The 27,330-nt window shown below is 44.3% G+C and overlaps 1 protein-coding gene across 3 annotated transcripts in view; it reads left to right on the top strand.

The window, feature by feature from the left end:
• SLC2A12 (solute carrier family 2 member 12) overlaps positions 1 to 27,330 on the top strand; it is a 56,912-nt gene that overhangs the window by 22,687 nt on the left and 6,895 nt on the right. The window contains exons 3-4 of one of the 3 annotated variants that reach the window (XM_019420516.2): positions 17,422 to 17,544; positions 22,039 to 22,171. In XM_019420516.2, coding sequence (XP_019276061.1) covers positions 17,422 to 17,544; positions 22,039 to 22,171 — 256 coding nt within the window. Of the gene's footprint in view, positions 1 to 1,227; positions 2,737 to 17,421; positions 17,545 to 22,038; positions 22,172 to 27,330 lie in introns of those variants that run through there. The other 2 variants (XM_053904468.1, XM_019420517.2) reach the window with 2 other exon arrangements.

Genomic DNA, 27,330 nt, shown 5'->3' on the forward strand with positions numbered 1-27,330 from the left:
AACAGGTTTCGACTATTATTTCAGGAATCAGGCGTCTTGGGTGTGTGTATCTGTGGGACACTTATCTTAGTTAGTTCGGGTTGCTATAACAAAAGACCAAAGACCGGATGGCTTAGACAGCAAACGTTTATTTCTCATCGTCTGGCGGCTGGCAAGTCCAAGATCAAGGTGCTGGCAGGCTTGGTTGTTGGTGAGAGCCCCCCTCCTGATTTGTGATTGGCCATTACCTTCGTAGTGTGTCCTCACATGGCAGAGGGACAGAGAGAGAGACAGAAACAGAGACAGACAAGAGAGAGCTAGCTAGCTTTCTCATGGCTCCACCCTGATGACCCAGTTACCTCCTAAAGTCCCTACCTGCAAATGCTATCCCATTGAGAATTAGGATTTCAACATATGAATTTTATGGGGAACACAAACGTGCGTGCGGTGCAGACAATACTTACGTGGTTACTCTGACGCATAAAGCTAATGAAATTCGAGAGAGCACCTTACGCTTTTATTCTCAGAAGCTCCTTGAAGTCCACCAGAAGGGCAACATGTAAGTGTTGTCTCGTACCAAGGAACAACTCAAGCTCCTTTGTGAACTTTTCCATATGAAGGAGTACAATAAGTTTTGCTCATGTGATAAACTTCAGGTGGTATTGTCTCGTTGATTTCCTTTGCCAGCATCTTTTTTTCCTATACGTTCATCATATAACTAAAAATCTTCTTTACATCAATTTTCTTGACCCAGTCTTTTACAATATCAAGAATCAACTAAGAATCTAAGGAAAGGTGAGCAAAAAGAAAAGGATGCTTTTCTTGCTTTAAGTCAGAGAAACTTTCAGGTGAACAGAGGTGATGATATGATACATATTATATCAGACATTGATCATAAACCTCCAGAACCCACATACTCATGGTATGAGCTCCTACTCCCTTTCTGTCTTTAGTTTTGGGGTAACTTTGAAAACACGCAGCAAATTCTCCGTCACTAGCTTCCCATTTGATACATTATTGTATTAGAGCAAGAATTCCCCTTTTCAGCAAACTCCGTTTGATTTTGGAAGAAATTATTGGGAGCTGTTTGTTATTTACCCTTTAGGATTCTTGAAATCGTGTTCTCTACTCATTCTTTCAAAATATAATTTAGGCTGTAGATCCAACTCATACGTTTTGACACCTGTTAGGTCAAATACTGTGCTAGGAAGGTTTTACATACTTTGAAGTATTTCGTTTTACCTTCAGGACAAGCCTGTGAAGAAAGAATGGCCACCAAATTTTACAAATGACAGTACTGGGTCTCACAGAGGCCAACGAAGTGACTTGCTCAAATAATTGAAAAGACTCGTCTTCTGAAATTCAGTGTTAATCCTCGTCCCAGGCAAGAATAAGCAGGTCTCTGTTGGTCTCGAAAATAAATGTTAATTACTTTTAGTTCCGTCCTCCATGAGGACGCTGTAGAGGCAAGAATGAATGGAAATCGTGTGTCATTGCCCATCACATGAGGCTGTTAAGTGCACCACTCTGCATTTTATGCAAGATAGAGACAGTCCCTCTTTTTCGGAAGCTCTGCTGGGTAAGTGAGCATGTACATTTATAAGGCTGAGCTGCAGGATAAGAGAGAGGGAGGGTAATGATAAGAACACAGAAGTTTCTGATGTGTACTTACTTGAATGACTGAAGTTGACGAAGATAATGTTTACTGGTTGTTTGGTTAGATTTCAAGCCCGGCCCTAACAAAGACTGAAATAACAGTGAATTCAATAAGATAGGAGTTTCTTTCTCTCTCGCTTAGTGACTGGGCAGTTCTGGGTGCTGTGGAGGCCTCCACGGTCAGGTACCAGAAGCCCCTAGATGGTGTCCCCCAAACCTCCTTGTAGCTAGTACTTCCTTCTTGGTTCTCTGTCCATCATGCTGACTCTTTAAAAATACAAAGATGCGTTTTAAAATTTCATCACCCTTTTCTGATGGCTAATGGGCCCTTGGGAATCAGTGGAAGACGCAAAGTACAGTCAATTAGAGGGAGGCGGGGCATAGGAAGGCCTGGGTAAGGAGGATTGTGAGCAGCTCTGTCGGGGAAGCAGGACCACTGTAAGTGATAGGGGACAAGGAACTTGTCACAAGGGTTGCCCCTCACACAGGGCCCCAGGGAAGAAAGGATGGCCTCAAAGCCACGACAAACTGGAATCCGCGAGAAGAAACTGGAGCCCACGTCTGTCTCCCACCACATCGACTCTGGTGATGCTGGCCACCTGCAGAAAAGCAGGTGTCCTTCTCCGTAGAGCCCTGACAGCAGCAGGAGAGGCCAGAGGAGGAGACTGGGTGCCATTGGCTAGTCCTCATGACCAGCAGGGAAAGGCAGCCGGTCACAGCCCTAGTGACGTCTAGGACCCAGCAGAGGCTGGGTGTCACTTTGGCCTTCCAAGCCTCGTGCAGATTTCTCTTCTGCCCAACCCTCACCAGAACTACCCAGGGGAGGGAACTCTGGGAAACATAGTTCCAGCTCAGCTCAATGGACGCAGTACAAAACCGCCATAGTAATGAACTCCGGACTAAGAAAGAATAGATGTGAATGTGGCCAAAAACATTCCAGAAGGTCAAGGGCCCTGAATGCTGTCTTCAAATGCCGTGATAGATATTTATTTCTGTTAGATATTGTTTCTCTTATTCCTGTGATAGATATTTCTTAAGTTGTTAACATGTATGACTAGCTTCCATTCCATCTACTTCTAAAAAAGAGGTGAGATCATTAAATTAATGTCTCTTGGCTTTCGTTTCTTTAGCTATAAAACAAACAAAAAAGACTCTTTTGCTAATGCATTATAAAAGCCTCCACATCCATTTTCTCAGGAATGTTCATTATCTCCCGGCAGCTGATGACTCTCACTTATCTCTAGTTCTATCGTGTCACAGGGCTTCGAGCTCCTTTTTTTCCTAATGAGGACGGGATTTTTCCACTTTGATGCTTCACTGTAAGCCCAATGCAAGAAGCTCAGCGCTGAATTCTTTTCTCCCTGAGACCAGGGGGAACGGCCCTTTCTTTTCCATGCTGTCTGTCATTCAGTCTGATGCTCTGATGCCTTTTCCCAATCCAGTCAATGACCAAACGCTCTCGCATTCCCGCTCACAAATGCCTCCTGTGTTGAGCTTTTCCTTCCCGTTTCTGCCATCGTAGTCGACCCCTTAGGAGCTCGCTCTTTGATTCCCGGCAGACGCTTCCCGTAATTCTCTTACATTGCATATCCTTCCCATGCCCTCCCGTCCAACATAGGGGCCCCCTTAAATACCTTGTTCCTCGTATCACCACAGCTCACAAATCTCCCATGGTTTCCTGCTTTCTACCACATCGGAGAAGTCCAATGCCTTTCAAGATGAAACGAAGATTAGACATTCCCTGGTCCAACGTATTCCTTTTGTAGAAAAGAAAGAAGTCCATGAGATTGAGAGCACACAGACGTGGGACCAGATCGCCAGGCATCTGGAGCCTCATCCGTCCTCTTTCTAGTACTCCCTCACCCACCTCTCAGGGAAAGATGGTATGATTTCCAAGGCCCTCCATCATCTTCCCAGCTCCATTTTGTAGTCAGTGGCCTTGTGCTCCGGTGCCACCACTCATACAGAAGCACGTGTAGACTCCGAATGGACGGCAAAGGGAGGGGCAGCCCTGCCCCCGTGTAGTGAGGTCACGCTTTACCTCTCGGCGCTGCTGTGTCTCCACGGCTCCACACCCCGGTCGAGAGACACACGCCCTTGTCATGGTTCCTTTTCCTTCCCCCTCCCCTCTTCCCAGATCCCGCCTATCTTTAGAGCTCAGTATAAGTCTCGTCTCCTTTAGGAATTCACTCGGTTTCTTAGAGGTCTTTGTTTGTATGAACTACGAAGTATTTCTAGTGTAGAGCGGTCTGGTCCGGGGCCACGGAAGAGCCTGAATGTAAAATCAGAAAAGCTGGGTTCTTCTGATTCCAGCTTTTCTACCTACTGGCCGTGGGATCTTAAAGCCATGTATCTTCTCTGAAGCCGATTCTAATCTATGAATTGTGCATAATGACCCTTGCTCGATCTCACAGGGTAGAGTGAGTGCCAAGTGAGTTGAAGCACGTGCGACTGTTTGGGATGCTGTTGAGTCTGGTGTAAGTGGAAGTCACATGTGTGATAACACCACTGAGGCCTTAATGATGAAGTGTATTGCTTCGTTATGTTTGTTTTGGCTTATTAAGCAAACATCGTTATTAGAATAAGGCCTTTGGGGAAAGAAATGACATCTCATGTTGTTTTTTTCCTTCTCCTCCTTTAAGTGAGCACTACATAAGTCTGTTTGAAAACCATGAAGGAAGGCATGTGTGTTTCTAAGAGGAGGAGTTGGGGGAAAAGGAGTTTTAAAATGAGATATAAATATAAGAAAGATCTCGAAGTGTGGTTTTTACGTGTGTCAAGCCTTCCAGGGCAGGCGAGGCACCATATGAGCTATCCCTGCTAGCCACCATCGCGAGGCTCTTTGCGGAACAATCCATCACTTGGGCATATTTCCAAAAATCTCTTTCTGGTTTGGCCCGTCAGATACGATATAGGGAAGTTAGGAGGCCTTGAAAAGAGGTATTGGGAGGCACTTAGGGCTTTTCTTTGTCAAGTCGTGAAGCATTATTGGGGAATTTCAGACTCAGAGTATCTAAAAGTCGCCCCAGTTTTTCTTGGACATCTCTACCTTTTGCTGCTAGAAAGAGAAGAGAGTTCTTTCTGCTAAGGAGGTAGAGAATCTCATGGTTGAAGGAGGTTTGGGTGTGGGAGAAGAAATGACCCTTTGTCTCATGGTTTCCCCAGCTTATAATTGCAGTTCCAAGGGCTGAGCTGGGTGACATGTAGGTAACAAGATATGGGTTCAATTACTAAGAAAAGGAAAAGTGTGGATTTTGGAGTAGGGTGCTGCATGGAGGTGAATCTCCACTCTGCTAGCTGTGCAACCTTGAGGAAGTTAGTTAACTTCTCTGTGCCTCATTTTTTATCACTTGTAAATATGGATATGATTAATAATTAAATCATAGCCTTGTTAAGATTAAATCGGCTCATAATAAAGTCCTTAAAGACTGGCACTCAGAGTGCCATATAAGTACATGTTGAGTAAAAGAAATAAATAAGCTTAGGGGTGCCTGGGTGGCTCAGTCGGACTTCGGCTCGGGTCATGATCTCGCGGTTCGTGAGTTCGAGCCCCCACAGGGCTCTGTGCTGACAGCTCAGAGCCTGGAGCCTGCTTCGGATTCTGTGTCTCCCTCTCTCTCTGCTCCTTCCCCCTCATGCTCTGTCTCTCTCTGTCTCTCAAAACTAAACATTATTTAAAAAAAAAGAAAGAAAGAAGCCTAAAGATTGGGTATTCACTCATGAATCTGTGGGGGCACGCAGTCTGAGGCAGAATCCCAAATCTTCCCCTCTGGTGAGAACCAATGGTTATTTCATACACGTGGTTTGGGTTATTGATTCTTCTAGAGTTTTCAGAAGGGATCTGGTAACTGTCCTTTTTTTTCTTGCCAAGAGTCAGTCATTTATGTCTGTATATTATATTGTAGTTTTTTTCTTTTTAAAGAAAACGTAACCTAGGAACCTATCCCAATTTGGTCACCAAAATTGTATTCTAGATCATTAGTATAAACCTTGCAAGCCAGTTGGAGTTTAAAGATTTTTATTAGGAGCAAGGTTTTCATACCAGATCTTGAATGCATAATAAAACTTACTAATCTGATGTGATTATTGCCCAGGTATTTCATTTAAAGAGTTTATTGCTTGTAATAGATGCAAATCCTTTGTGTATAAAGGGAGTTAGCTGCTTTTGTAAAGTAAAATTGAAAGCAAGATTAAACTGTTTTTATTAAGTCTTCTTAAATCTGGATTGGCTTAGAACAACATTCCTTAATTGTATTAGATCACAACATAGTTTCTTCAGCCAAAAAAAAAGTGTTTCTATTTTTAGGTTAAAGTACATGCCCTACATCATTTTATTTTCTGGTCCTCTGTTTCCCTCCGTGTAACATCATAAAGCTTGGCCTAGAATTTGAATTCAGAAGGGGGCATGAATTTGGTCGGTACCAAGTAATCTTATGTATTTTATTTTATGCGTCTAATATACTATTCAGGGAAGGAATCCATAGTCTTAATCCGCTTGCTGAAGGGCTCATGGCCTAAAGTCTCTGCCTTCCATTTTTCTGTTACTCATCCAAAAACTCTTCCATCAAAAGAAATCAGGATATAGACGCCACTGCTGCTATTAGAGACATTTATTTAACATTCTACTTTACATACCTCGTTTTTCACTTTAAAATGCGTTCAAAATCGGAATCTTACCCTCTCCTGTGCTTCTCGGGTGGTCCTGATCGTCACTTAGCTCCTTCTAATTACAGAATATTTGTCCATCATGGTTCCAACTTCAGGGTTGAACCAGAGGTTCCTTACACCGTGAGGACATAGACCCACAGGAAGATTTCTCTTTGACTCACGTTCAAAAGTAAAGCACAGATGAGCCCAAACCCGAGGCGTGGAATTATTAGCTCATGAGTTCGTTTGAGGTGACATTTGTGTAGAAACCCAGCCCTCCTTAAAGTGGCCACCGTAACACAGAAAAATGTGTGTGGCTGTTCTTTTCACAATAATTAGGGCTTTTTAAAATCCAAACCTTCCTATGTTCATAAATTAATGAATTAACCTCTTCCATCTCATGACTAGTCTCTATTCATGAAAGCAGATGGAAGGAATTTGTCCGACGTCACATGCTAAGTTCGGTAATGAGACTGTGGCTGTTATCTTTTAACTACCTTTGTATTCACCCATTCAAGCACAACCTTACACTGCAGGCTGAGTGACAGGTGCCACCAAAGCGCCTCCCAGAGCCCTTCTACTAAATAGGCAGAAGTTCCAGCAAGAAAGCGACTTGCGGGGACCCAGAGGAGGAGGGAGAGCGAGGAAGCAGCGATTGGGGGGAGGGGTCATCAGTTCACTCGCTTATGCGGCATATGTGTATTGCTCACCCATGACATACGGGGCTCAGTGGTGTGGCGATTCGGGGTGGGTGAGCGAGGCCCACGATGTGCCCTCGTGAGCCCAGTGATGGGGACAGGCAATAAGCAAGAAAATGACTACACGCGTGATACAGTGTCAAGAGGAGAGAAATGCTCACATCTAGCTTTAGGTGAGAGTAGTAAAGAAATAATGGAAAGGATAAATGGAACAGCCTGTGTGGAGGAGGTCGAAAGGTCACAGAAAGCCTTTCTGGTGTGGTGACATGGGGCCAATGCTCGTATGAAGAAAGTGGTGTGAAAATCTGGGGGCAGGGAGTTTGAATCAGGGGTGATGGCAGGTCAAGGGGCCTTGAGGGGACATGAGTTTGACCGAAGATTTAGCAGAACAGCAAGAAAGCCTGTTGAGGCTGTACCACGGGGTATTTGAATTCGGACCAGGCTTTGACATCTGACTGCCTGGCCTCGAATCTCAGGTCCAGGGTATGGAACTTTGGGCAAGTCAGTTCATCTCTCGAGGTTTCAATTTCCTTTTGTAGAAAATGGGACAATACTGTCTGCCTCACAGTGTAATCCGTGGGGTTAAGTGAGGCAATCTATATCAAGCATTCCTAGTTCAGTGCCTGATGTCCCGTGTGGACTCAATACAGCTAGTTATTATGCTAATAAATGTCAGACAAGACGTGAATAGTTCTGATAATGCCACCACTGACCGCAGCAGGCGTTTTGTTCAAGCCGTGTCAGGACACATGGGAAGTACCTCACGGCCCTATGTTGAATTATGATGCCATGGTCCTCATCACCTCCCTTCTATACACTATCCCACTTGGGTCAAGACTAAAATGAATAGATTTGGGCCTTAAAATATCTTTTAATTCTGGATTACCTGCAGTCAAGAGAGCTTCCTAGGAAACCAGACATGGCTTAGAGAAGGTCCTGAAGCTTTGGTGAAAGGTGTGAGGTAGGCTGAGAAACACCCACCTGTCCACTCTTCTACGTTGGTGCAACTAATTCAGACTATGTGTCCTATGTGTACACAACCTCTATCTTGTTCATTGTTGTTTCCTCCAGCCTAACCTAGGGCCTGGCCCACAGCAGGGGTGCAATAAATATGTGTTGTAGGAGTCAAAAAAGTGTTTCTGGAACTCTCTCAGCTTCTGGGACTAAAGGGGAGCTCTCTGTCTAGTTTGGGGTTGATACATCCTGATCCCCTCTGGTATATGAGTCAGTGTATAGGGAATTAGAGGTGCATGTATGGTGTATGGAACCTGTGTACCTTTCACCAAAAATTATACCTGAATACAGCTACTCAATTCAGGATGCAAGGCCATCTCCAATATTTGATGACCTAAGAAGTTTTACATTTTAAATTTCGTAAAATTAAGGCCATTAAAAAGTTATAGCGTTATACAAAATATTCATCTCCAGATTTCTATTGTTTTCCCCAAATGCAAGACCCAGTCCTTCCTTTGAAAACAAAGATTAAGATTAGCAATGTCATGGAATAATGTTCCATACCTTGGTTTAGTAATTAGGTGTATTTAAACTTGACTCTACAGAAAAGATTTGAGTCAATTCCTTCACAGTTTTCCTAAGAGAAATATGTGAAAATCTGAACCTGGCATTTGAGACTTGTTTTTGCTTTTTAATTAATATTAGAGTTTACAGAAATATTTCAATGGATTATCTCAGGCTTAACAATCCCATTGAATCCATCAGATGTAAATGGGCAGTCCACAGTTAGTAATAAAAGATCTTTGTAGAAAAATCATACCATTGCCACAAGTAATCAAACCCTCAAGAACTGTAAACTGACTGATATTTTAACCCACTTGCAAGCTAACAACAGAAAACACACTAACCACAAAAAGAACGAGATAATCCCTGCACATATTATGGGTTATTTTTGAGAAGAGGAGCCCCAAGCCTAGAGAACCCAAATCTTTTATAATAGACAGTAAGCCAGCCTGATTTCTTCCATGGAAGACATTATCTTTAATTTATTGGATTGTAAACAAACCTTTGCTCCGGAGGAGACCCTATCTCTGTCTTCCAAGGCTGTTTGTTATACAAAAATCCTTAGGAAGACAGCCCAGACCAAAGACAGTCAGCGCTTTTGCTCAGAAGATATGCAGAACTGCGAGAGAGCCACAGAGAATTGTCTCTCGAGTCAAGTAACCCCCAAAAGCTGATTTTATGTTTTCAATAAGAAACCAGAATTTTTTTAAGTTGCAAAAACTGTAGAGTCTAACTTTTTGTGTGGTTTAGTTTTACGGAGTCTAGCCAGCTTTTTGGAGGATGGGTTAGCAGTAGGAAGCATAAGACTCCTCTGCCATAACATTCAAATTTAGATTTTATACCCAAATAACTCTAGTTCTTCAAAAAGCAATTGTTCATGTGATGTTTGCATAGCTAAAGATTTTGATAGTTCCGGGATGTGAAACAGCAGGTTCTAATTTGGAAGCTGCTTCACTCTAAGATATATTGGGTTTAGAACACAGAAGCATACAGACCAGAGTACATTGAATGTTTCAAAAAAGATTTCAGTATTCTTCATATTGCCTCCTAGGCTCTAGGGCTTTAATATTCAGAATCATGACTGTTCAAGGCAGTTTTAGTGATCGTCTTTTTTCCCCTACAATTCTTATAGGATAGTTACATACCTTTAGAGAAAAGGCATACTGCATACATTATTATGCTTTATTTTATTTATTTAATTTTTAATGTTTACATTTGAGAGAGAGAGAGAGAGAGAGAGAGAGAGACAGAGTGTGAGTGGGGGAGGGGCAGAGAAAGAGGGAGACACAGAATCCGAATCAGGTCCCAGGCTCTGAGCTGTCAGCACAGAGCCTGATGCGGGGCTCAAACTCTCAAACCGTGAGCTCATGACCTGAGCTGAAGTCAGATGCTTCACTGAGCCACGAGGTGTCCCCCAAATTATTATGCTACAAACGTGTGGATCTTATTATCAACTGTAGCCACTAAACAATCATAGTCACACATTAGTCTGTGTTAAGTGTAAGTGTTAAGTGCGTAAGTTTAAGCTCTTTCCAAATTTTTTTTCTTTTAGATCTTAGGCTTCAGTTATCACCAATATTCCCACCCGTACTCTTCCTTTTTTCCAATTAATGAAGTTAAAGGCCATGTTGATTGATGAAAATGATGATTTATTTGGTGCTCTGATGTGAATCATTAAAATAATGCAAAGTAAATTAAAAAATGGTATCTGAATAGTTTTATACTAAGTTTGCATCTGAGCGAAAGAGGAAAGGCTTAAAGAAATACGTGCCCTTGGGGTGCCTGGGTGGCTCTGTCGGTTAAGCGTCTGACTTCGGCTCAGGTCACCACCTCACGGTCCGTGAGTTCGAGCCCCGCCTCGGGCTCTGTGCTGAAAGAAATATGTGCCCTTGCCCAGTGAAGTCCTATTTTCCTCTTTGGAGTTACATGAAGCAGGAAACCAGTACCTAACAGCAGCAGTGTAAAAATTGCATTTTTGTAGCGTGAGCACAACTCAACACTTAATGAAATGACACCATCAGTTCCGTTACCATGGGCAACTGTTCCCATAAAACAAGTGCTGAACTTCCCTCTCAGTCGGCACCACAGCGTAGTCCTGTGCCCTTGAAGCCTGTGAATATCACACAGTTAAGATGTTAAAGAAACAGACTAAGGTTTTAATACTGTCCTGATCAACCCAAGCATTCCTTTGCTACTTTATGTTTTCCGGAGCACGATGTTAAGAATTTTTCCGAGGAATATTTGCAACATTTAAAAACCAGAATACCTTTCTGATTAAGCCCAAAGCAATCATCAAAAAAGCGCCGCATAATGTATTAGCTCTGAAGCATGACATTCAAGTTATAGTTTAGACAAGAAAAGACTAATTTCTCGTAACTCCTTTTTTTATTTTTCGTTTTGAATCCTAGTTCAGTGGTCCGAAAATTGGGATAGTCGTACTCCTAGAGGTTCATTTTCCAGAGTACTCCTTCAATGGTACATCAAAGAAAATAAATTTCTTGATTCTTTAGGGAAAATCTGTTCCCTAAATTTTCTTCTTCCTCATCTCCATTGTAATAACTGTTGTTAAAGCACACCCATTACCCATCAGGAAACCTTTTTATTATGACACACGTCCCAAATTATAAAAACCTCAGGAGCACTAATCAAAAAAATAATTGGAAATATTGCTGTATTGAGGAGGGCACCTTTTGGGATGAGCACTGGTTGTTGTATGAAAACCAATTTGACAATAAATTTCATATACTGAATTCAAAAAAAGGAAATATTGCTGTAGGTATGGTATGGAAAAATGAGAATGACTAGATAATCATCTTTTCATAAACCTAGATATTTCCAATAATTTACTTTCAACAAAATTAAAGAATGATCTAACCAAGTTATGAGCTGATATATCATTACAAATAACTTGTTTTGTTAATGCAAAGAACCGAGTGATACTGCTGTTATAAAATTTCTTCAACTCCCCATCTTTTCTCATTATTCTTGAGAACAATGAATTTCATCTAAAGAGTAGAAATGTACCATATTGTTCTAGAAGTGACATTCACCCACACATACATGATAAAGAAAAAACTCCCCAGTCAATTAAGAGAGGTTTTTTTTTCAATACATTTCACTTTTCATATCTGATAGTTATTTCTAAAGATTTGTAACGTATTTCTATAATTTTCATCCATTTTGTATTAATTTTTGTGTTAATACCTGAGGGAAAAAATACCAAAATCTCTTAGGGGAAATTTAAAAATCCCTAAAATTTCAATTTAAGGTAATTTTTTTCAGAGAATTATGATGGAGTGATCAAAAGACTTTCAAGTTTAAAAATGCATTAAAAAGGATAAAATACCAAGTTCAAGGTGAAAAACTATATAAAATTGATGTTAAGTACCTCATTCCTGTATTTTTTAAATGGATGATGATGAATATCAGATAGGTATAGTATTTCATAGAATGATAAGTGTTCTATTTTATATTAGAGTGTATAATACCATAGAAGTTGCATTCTTTGCTATCAGTTAAATTTATGGTGAAAGGGAGTTTGATGCTGGCTTATAAAGAAAGAAAGTACTTAGTTTTTCAAATTATTTTAAAGGTTACACAAGAAGAAAGTTTGAAGACCACTGCCAATAGCTTTTTCTTATTTCCAACTGGTTCCTGCTCACAAAGGAGTTCCATGATCAATTCTGGCATTTTTTAAACGGACGGTTATTCAATTTATTCCAATTTCCCCTACAATATTTTCAAAAAATCAGTTGGTGTTGACTAGAGATCATGAAGATAGAAAGATAGGGAACACTGAGACTTTCTTTTGTTGCTTTTCTTGGTTTAAGTAATACAAAATAGTATTCTTGAATAAAATATTTGAGAAGAGGCCGGGCATGAGCAAAACTCAGAAAGACTGAGAGAAAGGAGAGTATAAGAATAAAAATAAAAATAAGCGAAAGCTATTGCGTCATCACTGATGTTGGAAATGGTGCTCTACAGTGCAGGGTACTTTTAAAGAGCACACTTTTCCTGGGGTGCCTGGGTGGCACAGTTGGTTAAGCGTCCGACTTCAGCCAGGTCACGATCTCGCGGTCTGTGAGTTCGAGCCCCGCGTCAGGCTCTGGGCTGATGGCTCGGAGCCTGGAGCCTGTTTCCGATTCTGTGTCTCCCTCTCTCTCTGCCCCTCCCCCGTTCATGCTCTGTCTCTCTCTGTCCCAAAAATAAATAAAAAACGTTGAAAAAAAAATTAAAAAAAAAAAAAAGCACACTTTTCCTATTTAGGGAACTTCCGAAGCCAGGATTTGAACATCTGGTTGGGAGGAAATGGGCCTATTTCCCTCTCACATTCATATTTAAAGGACCTCTTGGCAGACAGAGAGCTAGGTCTGCCCTGTGCCGTGTGCATAGGCAATAAAAGTCATGGGATTTAGCTTTACTTCTGCCAAGTGTGGAACACTGATTTCTCAGCAAGTCAGGTTGTTGAAAATTCTGCACCTTGAGTGTAGAACTTCCTCCAAAGTTGCTAGGAATTCTCTGGTAAGAGTTTAAGACCTCCACGAACTTTTCAAACCTGGAGCTAGCATGCCAGGAGGTTCAGGAAAAGCTCAAGCCAAATGGAAGGTGTGCCTGGAGAGCCGTGATAGCCTTGGTGGCTCATATGGAGGGGGTGGAGATAAGCAGGCAGTTTACCTTTGGGTGGGCTGGGTCATCTCCACTGATGGCCCCTACCAATGCAAGCCCTTGTCCTCCATGGCACATGGGGACACGTCAACATATTTTTTGACACTGTGTCCAGCCGTCAACACTGTCTGCAGATCTCACCCGGATCAGCCGCGTTCTGACGGGCAGCCGTGGTGATTCAGTAGCATGTGAAATACAAGTTCCAATACTTGTGGACAAATTGTGTCCTGGCAAGTCCAAAATCTCCTCTATCCTCGCGGCCACAAAAGAAGGCCTTGAAGACCTGTGCAGAGGGTCACCTGGGTGGCTCAGTCAGTTAAGCATCCGACTTTGGCTCAGGTTGCGCACTCGTGGTCCATGAGTTCGAGCCCTGCATTGGGCTCTGTACTGACAGCTCAGAGCCTGGAGCCTGCCTCACATTCTCTCTCTCTCTCTCTCTCTCTCTCTCTCTCTGCCTCTCCCCTGTTCGTGCTCTGTCTCTCTCACTCTCTCTCAAAAATAAATAAACATTGGGGCGCCTGGGTGGCTCAGTTGGTTAAGTGGCCGACTTCAGCTCAGGTCGTGATCTCACAGCTCGTGGGTTCAAGCCCCGCGTCAAGCTCTGCGCTGACAGCTCAGAGCCTGGAGTCTGCTTCAGATTCTGTGTCTCCCTCTCTCTCTCTGCACCCACCCCTCCATACACACACACTCACACTCTGTCTCTCTCTTTCAAAAATAAACATAAAAAAAACTAAAAAAATAAACATTAAAAAAAAAGGCATGTGCAGACTGACATTTATGGAGGCACGAATTGCCAAGGTAGTCCTGGAACGTCAGGGTTAAAGGTGGAATAACAGAAATCAAGGAGGACTGTTTCAGGGTCTGCTAAACTGTAGCGGTGGCACTCATTGTAGAAGAGTTCGCTATGCGGTGGGCACAAAGCATCCCCTCTGGCTCTGTCATCAGGGAAGGGGAGAACAAGGACTCCCAGAGAGAGCCAGCACTTCCTCACGGTGCCATGTAACAATAGCTCAATTTTCCCTGGGAGAGCGATGAGGCCATCTCATGAGAACGCAACATTGGTGGTTTTCAGAAGACTTCTACTTGCCGTTACCAATATCAACATAGTAAATCCCCACGTGACATTTTACCTCTCCGTGCTCCTTCCTTGTGAACTGACACAGAGCTTCTCCATTCTTTCCGCTTTGGGTATTCGTGGCCCCTTCCCAGGGAACGTGGAGGCTTTTCACCATCTTGCTCCTGAGGCTGCCGTGGAAAGATTCTTATCCTTTCAGGAAGTTTTCCCTTGCTGCAAGGACCATCTTCAGAACTTTATTTCACTTTCTGAATTTGGAAGTCTGTGATGTTAGGGTGCTGACCTCATTGTTAAAACAATGTTAACAATTTTAACAATAATTTTAACAATTAAAATCCTTATTTTTGACTTAACAGGCTTCTTATTGGGAGGTTGAACCATCCTTGTCAAAATGCTTGTCAACTGCCACAGCACCCAGTTTGTCAGTATTAGATAAGCCAAGGTATCGATTCTTGAATTCTTTCTATTAGATCAAAAAAGAAGTGGAAGCTTTCCACAATGATGCGTTATTTTTGGAAACGTCAGGTGCAAGGTTTGCCTGACAAGCTCTTATCAGAGACGAAGGGAAGTCCCTCTCTCCACATTCAGTTCATTGCTCACTGACTGGTTCAACTGCCCGCAAAGCTGGCTCAGGTGCTGAATTGAATGCACACCTAGTACCCAGGCTTTCAGTGTAGACTGTGGGTCCTTTCAGGAAGCCTCTGACAGTTCAGATTGAGTGCTTGTAACTAGGGCTTTAGGAAACTGTCCCATCTTCTTGTTGGCGAGCTCTACCACTTTCTACGACAGAAAGATCAGCTCATTTTCATCCGATGCCAGCATGGGTCTGATGACCCCAGCAATGATTTTGCAAAATCCCACCAAATAATTCCAAGAGGAGGTCATGATGAAAGTGGGGAGGGTAAGAAGGGAGTTTCAGAGGTGACGAAGTGGGGATGAAAGTAGATCAAGAAAACCTGTGTGAAGGGCGCCTGGGTGGCGCAGCCGGTTAAGCGTCCGACTTCGGCTCAGATCGTGATCTCACGGTTTGTAAGTTCGAGCCCGCATGGGGCTCTGGGCGGAGAGCTCAGAGCCTGGAGCCTGTTTTGGATTCTGTGTCTCCCTTTCTCTGCCCCTCCCTCGCTCATGCTCTGTCTCTCCCTCTCAAAAAGGAAACATTTAAAAAGTTTAAAAAAAAATAAAGCAAACTTGTGCGAACTCCTCCAGAAAACAGAATGAAAGAGTGACCCATCCCCCACCTCCTCCTTAGGGCTGCTAGAGCAAAAGGTGATAAGAGATCCTCCGCTCTACCTTGACAAAAAACCATGGCAGAAAGGGGCAGAGGGGATTGGTCTGTGGCGTAGATTATTTAGCTCCAAAGAAATTGCATATACATAAATTCATCTTGCATTTGTCCAAGGGCAGGTCATTACAAAGACTTTGCTAGAATCACACAACTGTCAGAGCCAGATCCCCAGTCTTAACAAAGCCCCAGACGAGGTTACCCGAGCACTGCTTTGGTCTCATTAAGAGCAAAGTGATCCTACCTCGGGTCTAATCTGCAAGAACCCAATAAAGTTTTTTTTTTTTGCAGGTAGGAAGCGGAGGGGAGGGGTACAAAATGTTGACTTTGAATTCCCTGTTAATTAAAACAATGATCATCGTGTTCCTTTTGTTAAAAGTATCTTCCATGCCCTAAAGGTAACTCGATACGGATTCACGTGGAAAAGGTAATCAAGAAAAAAAATGTTTCTCCAGCTCTCTTCTATAATTCAATTTGTTTTTCTTACTTTGAAACAACAAATTTACTATGAGCAGATGTTTTCAGCCCAGAGCCTGCTCTTGTCATGAGAGCCAAGTTGTTAAATTAGAGGCACAGCTGACAGCTTGGTTCCCACATGATCCCTCCCAGTGGTTGCCCGCAGTGGGGCCCCTCCCTGGCTTCAAGCTTCTCCCCGCCCCCAACCCCCACCCCCACTGGGCTAGGACAGTACATCTGGGCTGTATGTGACTGATGGCTTTCCAACACAAGGTGACTTAGCCAGCAGTGAGCCCGGGCTGGGGCAGCTCCTGCGTCCTTCTTTCTTCAGAATCAAAGGCTTAGATTCCACATTTACTTATTCATTAACAAATATTTATTGAGCCACCAGCAAGAGAGCACCGTGATTAAAAAGCATGAGTTTCACAGACTGACCGCCAGGACTCAGTGGCACCCGTGCCACTTGTGAGCGCCGTGACCTTGGCAAATTATTAACTCTTTCAGCCCGAGTTTCTTCTCTTGTGAAGAGGGATAGTAATAGTTCCTATCGTGTGAGATTTGAGGAGACTCGTTTGAAGTAAGTTTCGGGACGTGCTCCGCCCCTTGTACGAGCTCGTAGCTCCTTTATGAGGGCAGATTGGACTCGAAAGGCTGTAAACAGAAGACAAGTGCGTTTGCTCCTCGGCCGCCCCTCCTCATCCCATCAGGAGGGTCCTATAATGCTCCCCGTCACTCCCAGAGAATCAAAAGTGCTCTGGTCAGTTTTTGTGCCGACCAGAGTCTCCTTTCAGACACTCAAACATTAAGTCAAGTATAATAATCAAATTTCGGAGCTCTGTTGAATTCAGACCTTCTGTCCATTCAGCTTGCCCAGGTCAGGAAGACCAAGTGGGAGAAGGGGGAATAAGAGAGCCTCCTTCCTCCTGCCTTCGTGGCTCCATTTCCTACCCACTCATTAGCTATGATGTTGGATTTCTCCAAGGTCAGGGGCAAAGGAAATTATAGGGAAGGGCCCAGACATGGAGCAGGTAGAGCGCTGGTCTGGCCCTGAGGCTCTGTGCTTGGCAGAGGTCCCAAGCTGCCTCTCTGGTTGCTCCCTGGCAGGTGGCCCCAGCCACTGCCCCTCCCATTTGCATTTCTCAGGCCTGTGTCACATACCAGCACTTTCTGTCCTCCCGCCCCCCACCCCTGCCCCACCCCTCCTCCAGGATTGTCAGACTCTGTTGGTGTTTCTCCCGAATCCTTTCTCACTTGGCTGGAGAGGAGCAGGAAGCCTGTCCTCTTCCCTCCTGCCAAGGAAGGACCCAACCATAAACCATAAACCACTCTCCAACCATAAACCACTCAGGGCCAGAGCCGAGGTTGGAGGTCAGGGAGCTGGCCCTCCGTTTCAATGGGTGTTTGATAATTTCGCTGCTCCCCACCCTCTCTTCCCTTTCTTCTAGTGCCCTGGCTACTACTGAGCGAGATTTTTCCTGCTGGAATTAGAGGACGAGCCATGGCTTTAACTTCTAGCATGAACTGGGGCATCAATCTCATCATCTCGCTGACATTTTTGACTGTGACCGGTAAGGACCTGCTGTTTGCCTCTAACACCTTTTGTGCTCATAGGACAAATGTTGGGGAAGCACACTCACCTAAAAGACATTTCACTGTGGACATTTTTAAAACATTCAAACATAAAGAGGATGTACCTGATGTACCGACCACCCAATTTAAAGTTATCATTCTGAATTCGTTTATAACCCCAGCTTCTCTCTCCCCGAATTGTTTTGGGTCATATCCCAGACAGGACGTCATTTTGTCTATAAAATTTCCACGTGGACCTCTATAAGATCAGGCGTTTAAAACCTATACCTGCAAGGTCATTATCAGAAATAAAAATATTCACAGTAATCCCTTAGTATCAAATATCAAGTCTGTATCCACATTCTTCCATGTCTTATAGTTATTTTTTATATTTTGTGTTATTTTTTATGTCTTTTATACACTTTTTATATTTTCTTATACTTTGTTTGAATCACGATCCAAATAACACAATCTGCCGTTGATTGACATGGCTCCTAATTTGTAGGTTTCATCTCCATTTCCTCCTTTTCCTGCCCATCTTTGGATTTGTAATGAAGAAACTGGGTCATTTGTTTCAAAGAGTTTCCCCACGCTGGGTTTTGCTGATTATAGTCATGTCACGTGGCCTTCTGTCTTTTGGGTTTCCTGAGAACTGCTCTTTAGATCTCGAGGCTTGAGAGCAGATTTAGATTTTCTCATTTGTTTGTCTATAAACTCCTTCACAGATGATGGAGGGTGTCCTGCCACAAAGGCACACCCTGTGTGTCTGCTTGTCTGTGTCCCACTTTGTCATGCAGGCCCCTTCGAGGATCATCACCCAGATCCGTTATTTTTTTTAAGTGTTGTTTTTTAATATTTTATTCATTTTTTTTTGAGAGAGAGAGAGAAAAAGACAGAACACGAACAGAGGAGGGACAGAGAGAGAGGGAGACACAGAATCTGAAGCAGGTTCCAGGCTCTGAGCCGTCAACCCAGAGCCCCACACAGGGGCTCGAACTCACAAACTGCGAGATCGTGACCTGAGCTGAAATTGGATGCTTAACTGACTCAGCCACCCAGGCACCCCAGATCCGTTATTTTCATTGCATCGCTCCTTCTGTATTTTTGTCATTGATATTTCTCTAAGGAGGAATTTCTTCTCATTAGTTATTTGTCTGCCCTAAAGGATGAATTGTAGGAAAAAGGCAAGGTAAATGCTTGACGTTTTCTCTTGATTTTCTAGTTTTCAAAATAATGAGATAGTTCCCCAGCATCTTCCAAAATTACTAAGGAGCTGTTTTCTTCCTTTCCTTTTCCCATTATATGTGTATCTGATACACATATTAAAAAATACATATAAAATATGAATTTTGAAAAGTGGATGTGTACTCGAAAAGGTCTATATCTATATTTCTGAATACTTGTCAACCACTTTTTTTTGAGTACATCTACTTTTGGAAATTCAGTTTTGGAGTTATTAATTAACCATGGTTTGGGTTTTTACATAACATTTTCAAACGTCCCACGTTTTTTAGAAATAGCCTAAGATTAAAGGAAACAAAGAAACCGGTCATTAGCACCAAACCATACGTGTCCTTTTCAGATCACATGCATAGGCCTGTACCTTTCACCTTCACACACACACACACACACACACACACACACACACACACCCCTTATCTGCCCCTTGATGTGGAGAAAGAGAAATATAAATGCAAAAATGGAGTGAGCATGGCATAATGTGTCAACTTGTCCAATCACTAACCTGATACGTGAAACCAGTGTAACATTGTGTGTCAACTATACTTAAAATTGAAATTAAAAAATAGAAGAAAGAATGGAAACGATCAGGGATGGGAAAAGATGACATAAATCTCTGGGAAGGCTAGCTAATGTGTAAGATGAGCTAATGCACATTCAGAAGTTCTCCTGCATTTAGAACAAACGTTGGGAAAGCACATTCACTTAAAAATCCTGGAATGAACCTGTAGATGACATTTCACCGGGCTGCGTTTGAAATTCGATACAGGTTTCTCCCGCTGTTCGAAAGTAGAGTGTGTCCACGAAACCACTCAGAAGCCACAATGGCCTGAAGCAAAGCAACTCGCACTTCCTAAGAGCGAAAATCCTCTCTGGATTTTTCTCAGTTAGCAAAAACAGATACCGAGGTAGGTCTCTCATAAAAGCAAAGTGGCAGGACACGAATTTGCCGAGAACAGGGAAGGCTGTGCTTACTTTCAAAAGTCAACTTCCCAAGGGGCGCCTGGGTGGCTCAGTCGGTTGAGCGTCCGACTTCGGCTCAGGTCACGATCTCAGAGTTCGTGGGTTCGAGCCCCACGTCGGGCTCTGTACTGACAGCTCGGAGCCTGGAGCCTGCTTCGGAGTCTGTGTCTCCCTCTCTCTCTGCCCCTCCCCCCCCCTCAAAAATAAACATTAAAAAAAAATTTAAAAATAAAAAAAGAGGGCTGCCGTGTGCCCAGCACGGGAGGGCACCTGGATGGGCATTGTGACCCGCGGTCTGTCCAGAAAAGTTGCGAAAGTCCTGGGTGTTTGGGGCGAGAAGATGCTCAGGGAAAGGATGGAAGGGGGCTCGCCCGGGGGCCTGCGTGGCTGTCACGCTGTCATGACGAAGGGACTGGAGAGCTGACCCGGAGGGCAAAGCAGGACCAGAGCCAGAGCTCTTGAAAGGTAGTACTTGGACTTCAGAATGAGTGAGGAAGGCCTTTGTAACAGTTGGGCCAGCCCACTGTGCGGTGAGAATCTCTGAAGCCATCAATTCATCAACTCCATGTTACTGAAAGTGTTCAAACAGAACAGAGGACGAGTTCGATGAGGTGACCTTTTTTTTTCCCCCACTGTCTATATTCCGGTTTTATGTCCCAGAGAGGAAAAGACGACCGATTCTACAAGCACTTTATTAAGCCCTCACTGGGGCAAAAACCTGTGCCAGCAGCAAGGAAAGCACAAGGGATCGGACTTTAATTAAAACTGTCCAAAGAACTGCAGCACTGTCCCTTCTTCCTGCTTCTCCTCACCTCACTGACTGGCAGGTGGTTTATATGCCCAGATCCTTCCACACTGCATTCGCCAAACCTCCCCACTGCACTTTTCCCTGACTGACCAGTCGGGATTCGTGGCTGCGGCTGTTAAGGGCTGTTTGCACTGTCTCTGGCTGAGGTCAGTCTGAGCCTGTGTTTGTTAAGAGCCAGTTTCTTTCCCACAAGTTCCCGCCAGGCTGGACTTCTTGCTGCTAAGCCCGGGGCAACGCAGTGCCCATGCCAGGCTCCGGTGCCCTGGGGGCCGCTTCTCGCCAGTTAACTTGCCTCGAACCTTGGTCAGTAACTACAAAAGGACTGTATCTTTGACCAGAAGTCAGAGGAAACACCAGGCTGGCAGGAGAGGATGCGGCTTCTTGTTGATGAATCTTAGCAAGCTAATGCCTTTCATTAGAACTGTTATCACTTCTGGGGCACCTGGGTGGCTCAGTCGGCTAAGTGTCCGACTTTGGCTCAGGTCATGATCTCTCGGTTTGTGAGTTCGAGCCCCGCGTCGGGCTCTGTGCTGATGGCTCAGAGCCTGGAGCCTGCTTCGGATTCTGTGTCTCCCTCTCTCTCTGCCCCTCCCCTGCTCACACCCTGTCTCTCAAAAATAGATAAACGTTAAAAAAAAAAAAAAAAAAAAGAACTGTTATCACTTTTTTCTCTGAATCCAGGAAGAGGCATCACAAAAATGCTGCCAGCTACTAAAATGAATATTGCCAACACGAGTGACGTATTTGAGTCAGGGTAAAGACGGGTGAGCTCATTTCAAGAAAAGTGCATCTGTATAAATGTCTTTTAAAATATCCACCAAATAGAAACCAAACTGCTACAGCCAGTACTCCCAGGAGGGGAACTGTGGGGTGAGGAGAGAGAGAGGGAGGAGATATTTTACCTTCTGCTTTCTCTGTTTCTGTGTTGTTTGAGGTCTCTTTTTCTTTTTTGCGATGAGCATATTCAGCAGGAAGATGGCATGATGGCATTGGATTTAAATGGTGGTAGTCACAAGGCTTCTATTTACTTTGACAGGGCAAGCTGGGGTAGTTGCTAAACATGACACTTACAGAGGTTGACTGTATTTTTAATTTGTAGTTGCTATTTCCCTGGATATATACCCTACCAGCGTGTTTGGAAATACACATGTTTTTTATATGCTCTAAGAAGCAGCTGTCCACAAAGTGGGTCAAAGCAACACAAAACACATTTTTAGGGATGCCTGGGTGGCTGAGTCAGTTGAGTGTCCTACTCTTGATTTCGGCTCAGATCATGATCCCAAGGTCCTGGGATCGAGTCCTGTGTTGGGCTCCACACTGAGGGTGGAACTTGCTTAGGATTCTCTCTCTCTCTCTCTGTCTCTCTCTCTCTCTCTCTCTTTCTCTCCCTCTCCCCTGCTTTCCTTCTCTCTCTCTCTCTCTCTCAAATAAAAAACAAAAAGCAAAACCCACATTTTTAATCAGTCTCTTTTGTCCTTTGTAGATCTCATTGGCTTGCCATGGGTGTGCTTTATATACACGATCATGAGCCTCGCATCCCTGGTTTTTGTTGTTGTGTTTATACCTGAGACGAAGGGATGCTCTTTGGAACAGATATCAGCAGAGCTGGCCAAAGGGTAAGTATTCTATGCACTGCTCTCTGCACAACACTCTGGTCCAGAAAAATGCAGCTTTTATGTACAACTGAATAATGATAACGTCGGAAATTATTTCAGGATATTCCCTACGGTGTGAAGCCATATCTCAGAGCACAACTGCAGGTTTTAGGGCCATGTGTTGAATCTGGGTGACTAAGCGAAGGAGCTAGAATAACCAGTGCTTTCGAACAGGGGACCTTTTCAAAGCTCTTTTCAGAAATGCTCAAAGAACCTCTCTCGGCTCCCTAGGTCCCCCACCCAGGAGGGTTTTTTTTGTTAGTTTGTTTGTTTGGGGTTTCAGGTAAGTCTTGGAATGCCATGTCCATCCTGTGCCAGAACCACAGGCTTCTATTCCTATTACGCTTGTAGGTCGTCTTTAAGCCCCAAACACCTGTCAAGGCTAAGATTATCAGGAACACTCGAGTTTCAGTGACTGCAGTCATTCCAAATGCGGCACAATCAAAATGAGTTTAAGAAGATAAAGACTTTCTCGAAGGGATAGCATTCAGAAAACTGGTGGAACGCATCTCACATAGAGAGATTGTCTAGACCATTTAACTTAGGGGCTGTAGAAAACTCTTTGGTTTTGGTAACAGAGCTCACAGCTCTGACTGCTCAACGGAGGGCAAGGAGGTGATGCACAGGGGCCAGGAATGAAGGGGAACTCGTTCTTCCTCGGATTAAATCATTACACTTGAACATGGAGAGATTCTTGCTCTTGGGTTTCAATATACTGGGAGGGCACGACTTATTTACAGTCTGGGAATTTCTTCCAGAAAGTCTGTCAATGCGCTGGAGAAAAATGTATGATTGCTACAGGAAATGTGGGCACTGTGATGCTTCAGCTTTTGCCTGAAGGAAGAACATACCTGATAGGTGATTTGATGGTAGCCGGACATGTACATATTCATGTAGAGTAGGGTTTGGAAAACTTTCGCTTTGTATTTTATACACTTTTAGATGGTTTGCATTTTTCCCCCATGTTTATTTATTTATTTTTGAGGGGGGAGAAGAAAGAGAGAAAGACAGAGAGAAAGAAAGGGGGGGTGGGCAGAGAAAGAGGGAGAGAGCATCCCAAGCAAGCTCCATGCTGTCAGCATGGAGCCTAACCCGGGGCTCGATCTTACCAACTGTGAGATCATGACCTGAGCCGAAATCAAGAGTCGGACACTTAACGGACTGAGTCACCCAGGAGCCCCGAGAGTGGTTTGCCTTTTTAAAATATTTCACTTAAAGGGGCGCCTGGGTGGCTCAGTCGGTTAAGCATCCAACTTTGGCTCAGGTCATGATCTCGCGGTCCGTGAGTTCGAGCCCCGCGTCGGGCTCCGTGCTGACAGCTCAGAGCCTGGAGCCTGTTTCAGATTCTGTGTCTCCCTCTCTCTCTGACCCTCCCCCGCTCATGCCCTGTCTCTCTCTGTCTCAAAAATAAATAAACGTTAAAAAATAAATAAATACATAAGTAAATATTTCACTTAAGTGAGCGGAAGGACTTTTCTCTTAATTTAAGCTGTAAGTTAAACATCAAATTGTAGGATTACTTTTTAATACAGATAAGGCCCCATTTTTAAAAAACACAATGAAAACGAAGGTTACTCATTTACGAAGATATGTAATTGTCAGGAAAGCCGGCTGTACCCTTGGCCTGATCAGCACATCGCCTGGCCCTATGCTAGTTGAAACCAACTGACTGGATTTCTTGGAGAGCACAGAATCTCAACAAGACTGTCACAGATACCTGATTCCAACAACTAGTAGCCTCAGACCTTGGTAACTTTATGGATTCATCTGAATACTTGATTCAGATTCAAGGCCTTTTTCCGGGACTTAGATGCCAGGACGCTAAAGACTTCCAAATCTGCTGTTCATTCTTCATTTCTCATTCTTCCCTGTCACCTGTTTCACATCAGCTGTCTGTTCAGGTGGAACGCACCATCCCCAAATGTGGTGGCTGAAGATACACCATTTCCCATTTCCCAGGATTCTTTGGCTTGCTTGGGCGGTGCCTCTGCTCGGTTAGCCTGGCTGCACTCATGTGTCTCCATCAGCAGGAGGGAACGCCGTAATAGACGGTGTAAGGGAGCCTCAGCCACAGGATGGCGGTGGGTGCTGACTCAGTGGGGAGCTCCCATTGCCGTTCACGTGGCCTCAGCCTCCAGGCCAACATGGCTTCCTCACGCGGCAGACTCTGGGCAGCATTCCACGGCGGTGAGAGCCGGAGCTATAAGGCCCTGTGGGGTATACGTTCTGGAAGTCACACTGCATTACCTGCGTTACTGTCTAGCATCCTACAAGTCCCAAGGCCAGCCCAGAATCAAGGGCTGTAGACATTGACTTAATCTCTTGATGAGATGGACACGCGCACACAAAAAACTGTTTTTAACCACATTGACTCTTCCACACCTACTCTTTTTGAAATTCTCTTTTAGCGCCTGTGAAACAGTTTACTTTCCTGGCTTCCCTCCTGCCTCACTGATACTTATTTCTTTATCTCTCCTTCTCTCCCTACATTATAGTTATCATTGCCGATTTAGCCGGTCATCCTTATGCCTTGAGAGACCATGCAAAGCCTCATCTTAGAAGCCCTGCATAACCCCAGCCCTGGATAGCATTCCTCTCTCCTGGATTTTTCACATTTTCGAGTCCCATTTTCTTCTCTACTGGCGTAGCTAGGACTCTAGGGGTTTCCCCTCCTTAACTAAGCGGTAAAGTCTTGGTTTCCAGGAGTGGCCTCTGCCCATTGTCTTTCTTCCGGAACCTCTGTGTGGTGCCTAGCATAATCTTGATTCCTAGAGGATGGTGGAAAAGTATCCGCTGTTCAATTTGATAACCTATGAACAAGGCCAATGCTGAATTCATTGTGTGGGGGGATTAGAGCTGGGATGACCGTGTGGAGCACAATAGGTGTTGATCTGTGGCTTGTAGGGTGTGGTTTCATCTACAGTTGAATGGAGCCTGTGCAATGGGAAGAGGCAGAGGTATGTGTTCAGATAAGTGAGCCCGACTGGCTATACCACACCACTGGCTATACCACACCACTCCCTTCCCCACGGTTTCATCTTACTCATTCAACTCTTTTTTGACCATCTGCTCTCCACCAGACACCGTTCTAGGAAAGAACTGAAGACGCAGGAGACAAAGAATCCATAGCTTCTTTAGAAGGCAGGCAAGAAAACAGACTATTACAAATATTTAGCGTTGTTGGCAGGCTCAAAGGAAGATCGCCTATATTGGAGGATCTCACCTATAAAATCTTCCTGAAAGAGATAATACTGAAGCAGAATCCTGAAGGAGTTGCCTGGGCAAAGAGGTGTATGTGCGAGACACAGGGGGATCACACACGGAGGCCAGTATACTCGCTGGTGTGGTCTGGAGAGGACAAGAGGATTGAGATGGGAGTGCCGAGCAGAAGGCAGAGAACAGTCAGGAAGGGGCTCGTCCTTCTTGGTAAAGAGTTTGGAGTTGGTGCTAAAGGCAGCAGGGCATGTTTAGGGGCACCTGGGCGGTTCAGTTGGTTGGGCATCCGACCGCGGCTCAGGTCACGATCTCACGGCTTGTGGGTTCGAGCCCCGCGTCGTGCTCTGTGTCGACAGCTCGGAGCCTGGAGCCTGCTTCAGAGTCTGTGTCTCCCCCTCTCTCTGCGCCTCCCATGCTCATGCTCTGTCTCTCAAAAATAAACATTAAAAATTCAAAAAATAAAAATGAAAAGATAAAGTAACCGAACAGGAGGGAAGAGTTACCGATTTTTGAAGGAGGACTCTGGCCAAATACAGAGAATGGAAGTGGAGGGGCAGCTGAGTGAGGGAGACCGATGGGAGCGTGTTGATGAAACCAGACAGAAAACTATGGGACTGGATGGCATGTAGGGATGGAACCAGACAACTTAGACCTCGATTGGAAAAGATGGTCAAGGGAAAGGAGCAAATCTCCCTCAAGCTTAGAGAACTAACCCCATACACAATGGCGACATGTGCCCTCGTAAGACCAGGAGAAGGAGGAGCAGGTTTGGGGGGCTGGAGCCTGGCGGGGCTCAGGGACAGCACTGAACTCAGTCTGTACGGACTGTCTGTGAGGTGCCTCTGGGACATGCAAATGGACCAGGGGAGCGGAGAGACCGGTGTCGGTCGCAAGGCGGTCCTCAACACATCAGTGCATAGGGATGTAAGTGGGGGCTGATCCACATTTCGTGGAGCCTAAGCTTTTGAGGGGCCCTGTCGAAGGAAAAAAAAATACAAATTATGAATGTGAAATTAGGTGTGACTATGTAGGTCTTGGAAGAGGCTGTGCAGGGAGGGACCCTGGGGCTTATGTGTCATTGGCTTCATGGTAAGTCCGTCCACCGTGTGCGTAAGCACTTTGTAACTACCCATTTATTAGCTGGGGGTGTGAGATTCCTTTAAAACATTAATGTTTGTTAAAATTCTCGTGAACAACACTACAGAATTGAGGCAGGGAGAAAGCAGTTAGGAATTAACTTTTTAAGTCTAACTTGAAAGTGGAAGGAACGCTCTGGATGAGCTAAGGTTAAGAAACTTTCAGATCTATTTTTCACACGGGGCTGTCAGAATGTATCCAATTGCAAACCAAATAAAAATCTGAGGACAAACCCTCAGAAAAGCCAATATTTCTATCTAATAGACCTCCAGAAGAAGACATTCCCTAGCAGTATCTGATTTGGCTGTCTAAAACGCAACAAAACTTACTCATTCAGCGTCAGGGTGGGGAAGGAATCCGTCTAAATCAGTAAAGCTCTGGATTATGAAAGGTTTTCGAAAGAATCACATTTCTGTTACTTTTGAGTCACGCAAGGTATTCAATCCGAACCTCAAGTGATAAACGGCAAAGTAAGAGGAATCCAGAAGCCAAAGCACCGTGAACCCTAGACAAGACGACACGGGTACCAGGTGTTGGAGACCAAAAATAGATGCGAGCTCTGATGCGGAGAATTATAAAAGAGGAGGTGGCAAACCAATCCTGCACGTGAAATTGACAGCAGCAGTGAAGGCATCTCCTAGGGTGTATGGTGTGAGGAAACCCATTACGGAGGGCGGAAAGGAAAGAGTTGCTCTGGGAACCCTTGGCTAACTCCTGTTTATCTAGTAGTAGAGAGCCTGCGGTTCGTCTGAGCTCGAAGAAGCAGG

This window comes from Panthera pardus, unplaced genomic scaffold (genome assembly GCF_024362965.1).
Source record: "Panthera pardus isolate Hobbes unplaced genomic scaffold, ASM2436296v1 HiC_scaffold_17, whole genome shotgun sequence".
Taxonomy (NCBI): Eukaryota; Metazoa; Chordata; class Mammalia; order Carnivora; family Felidae; genus Panthera; species Panthera pardus.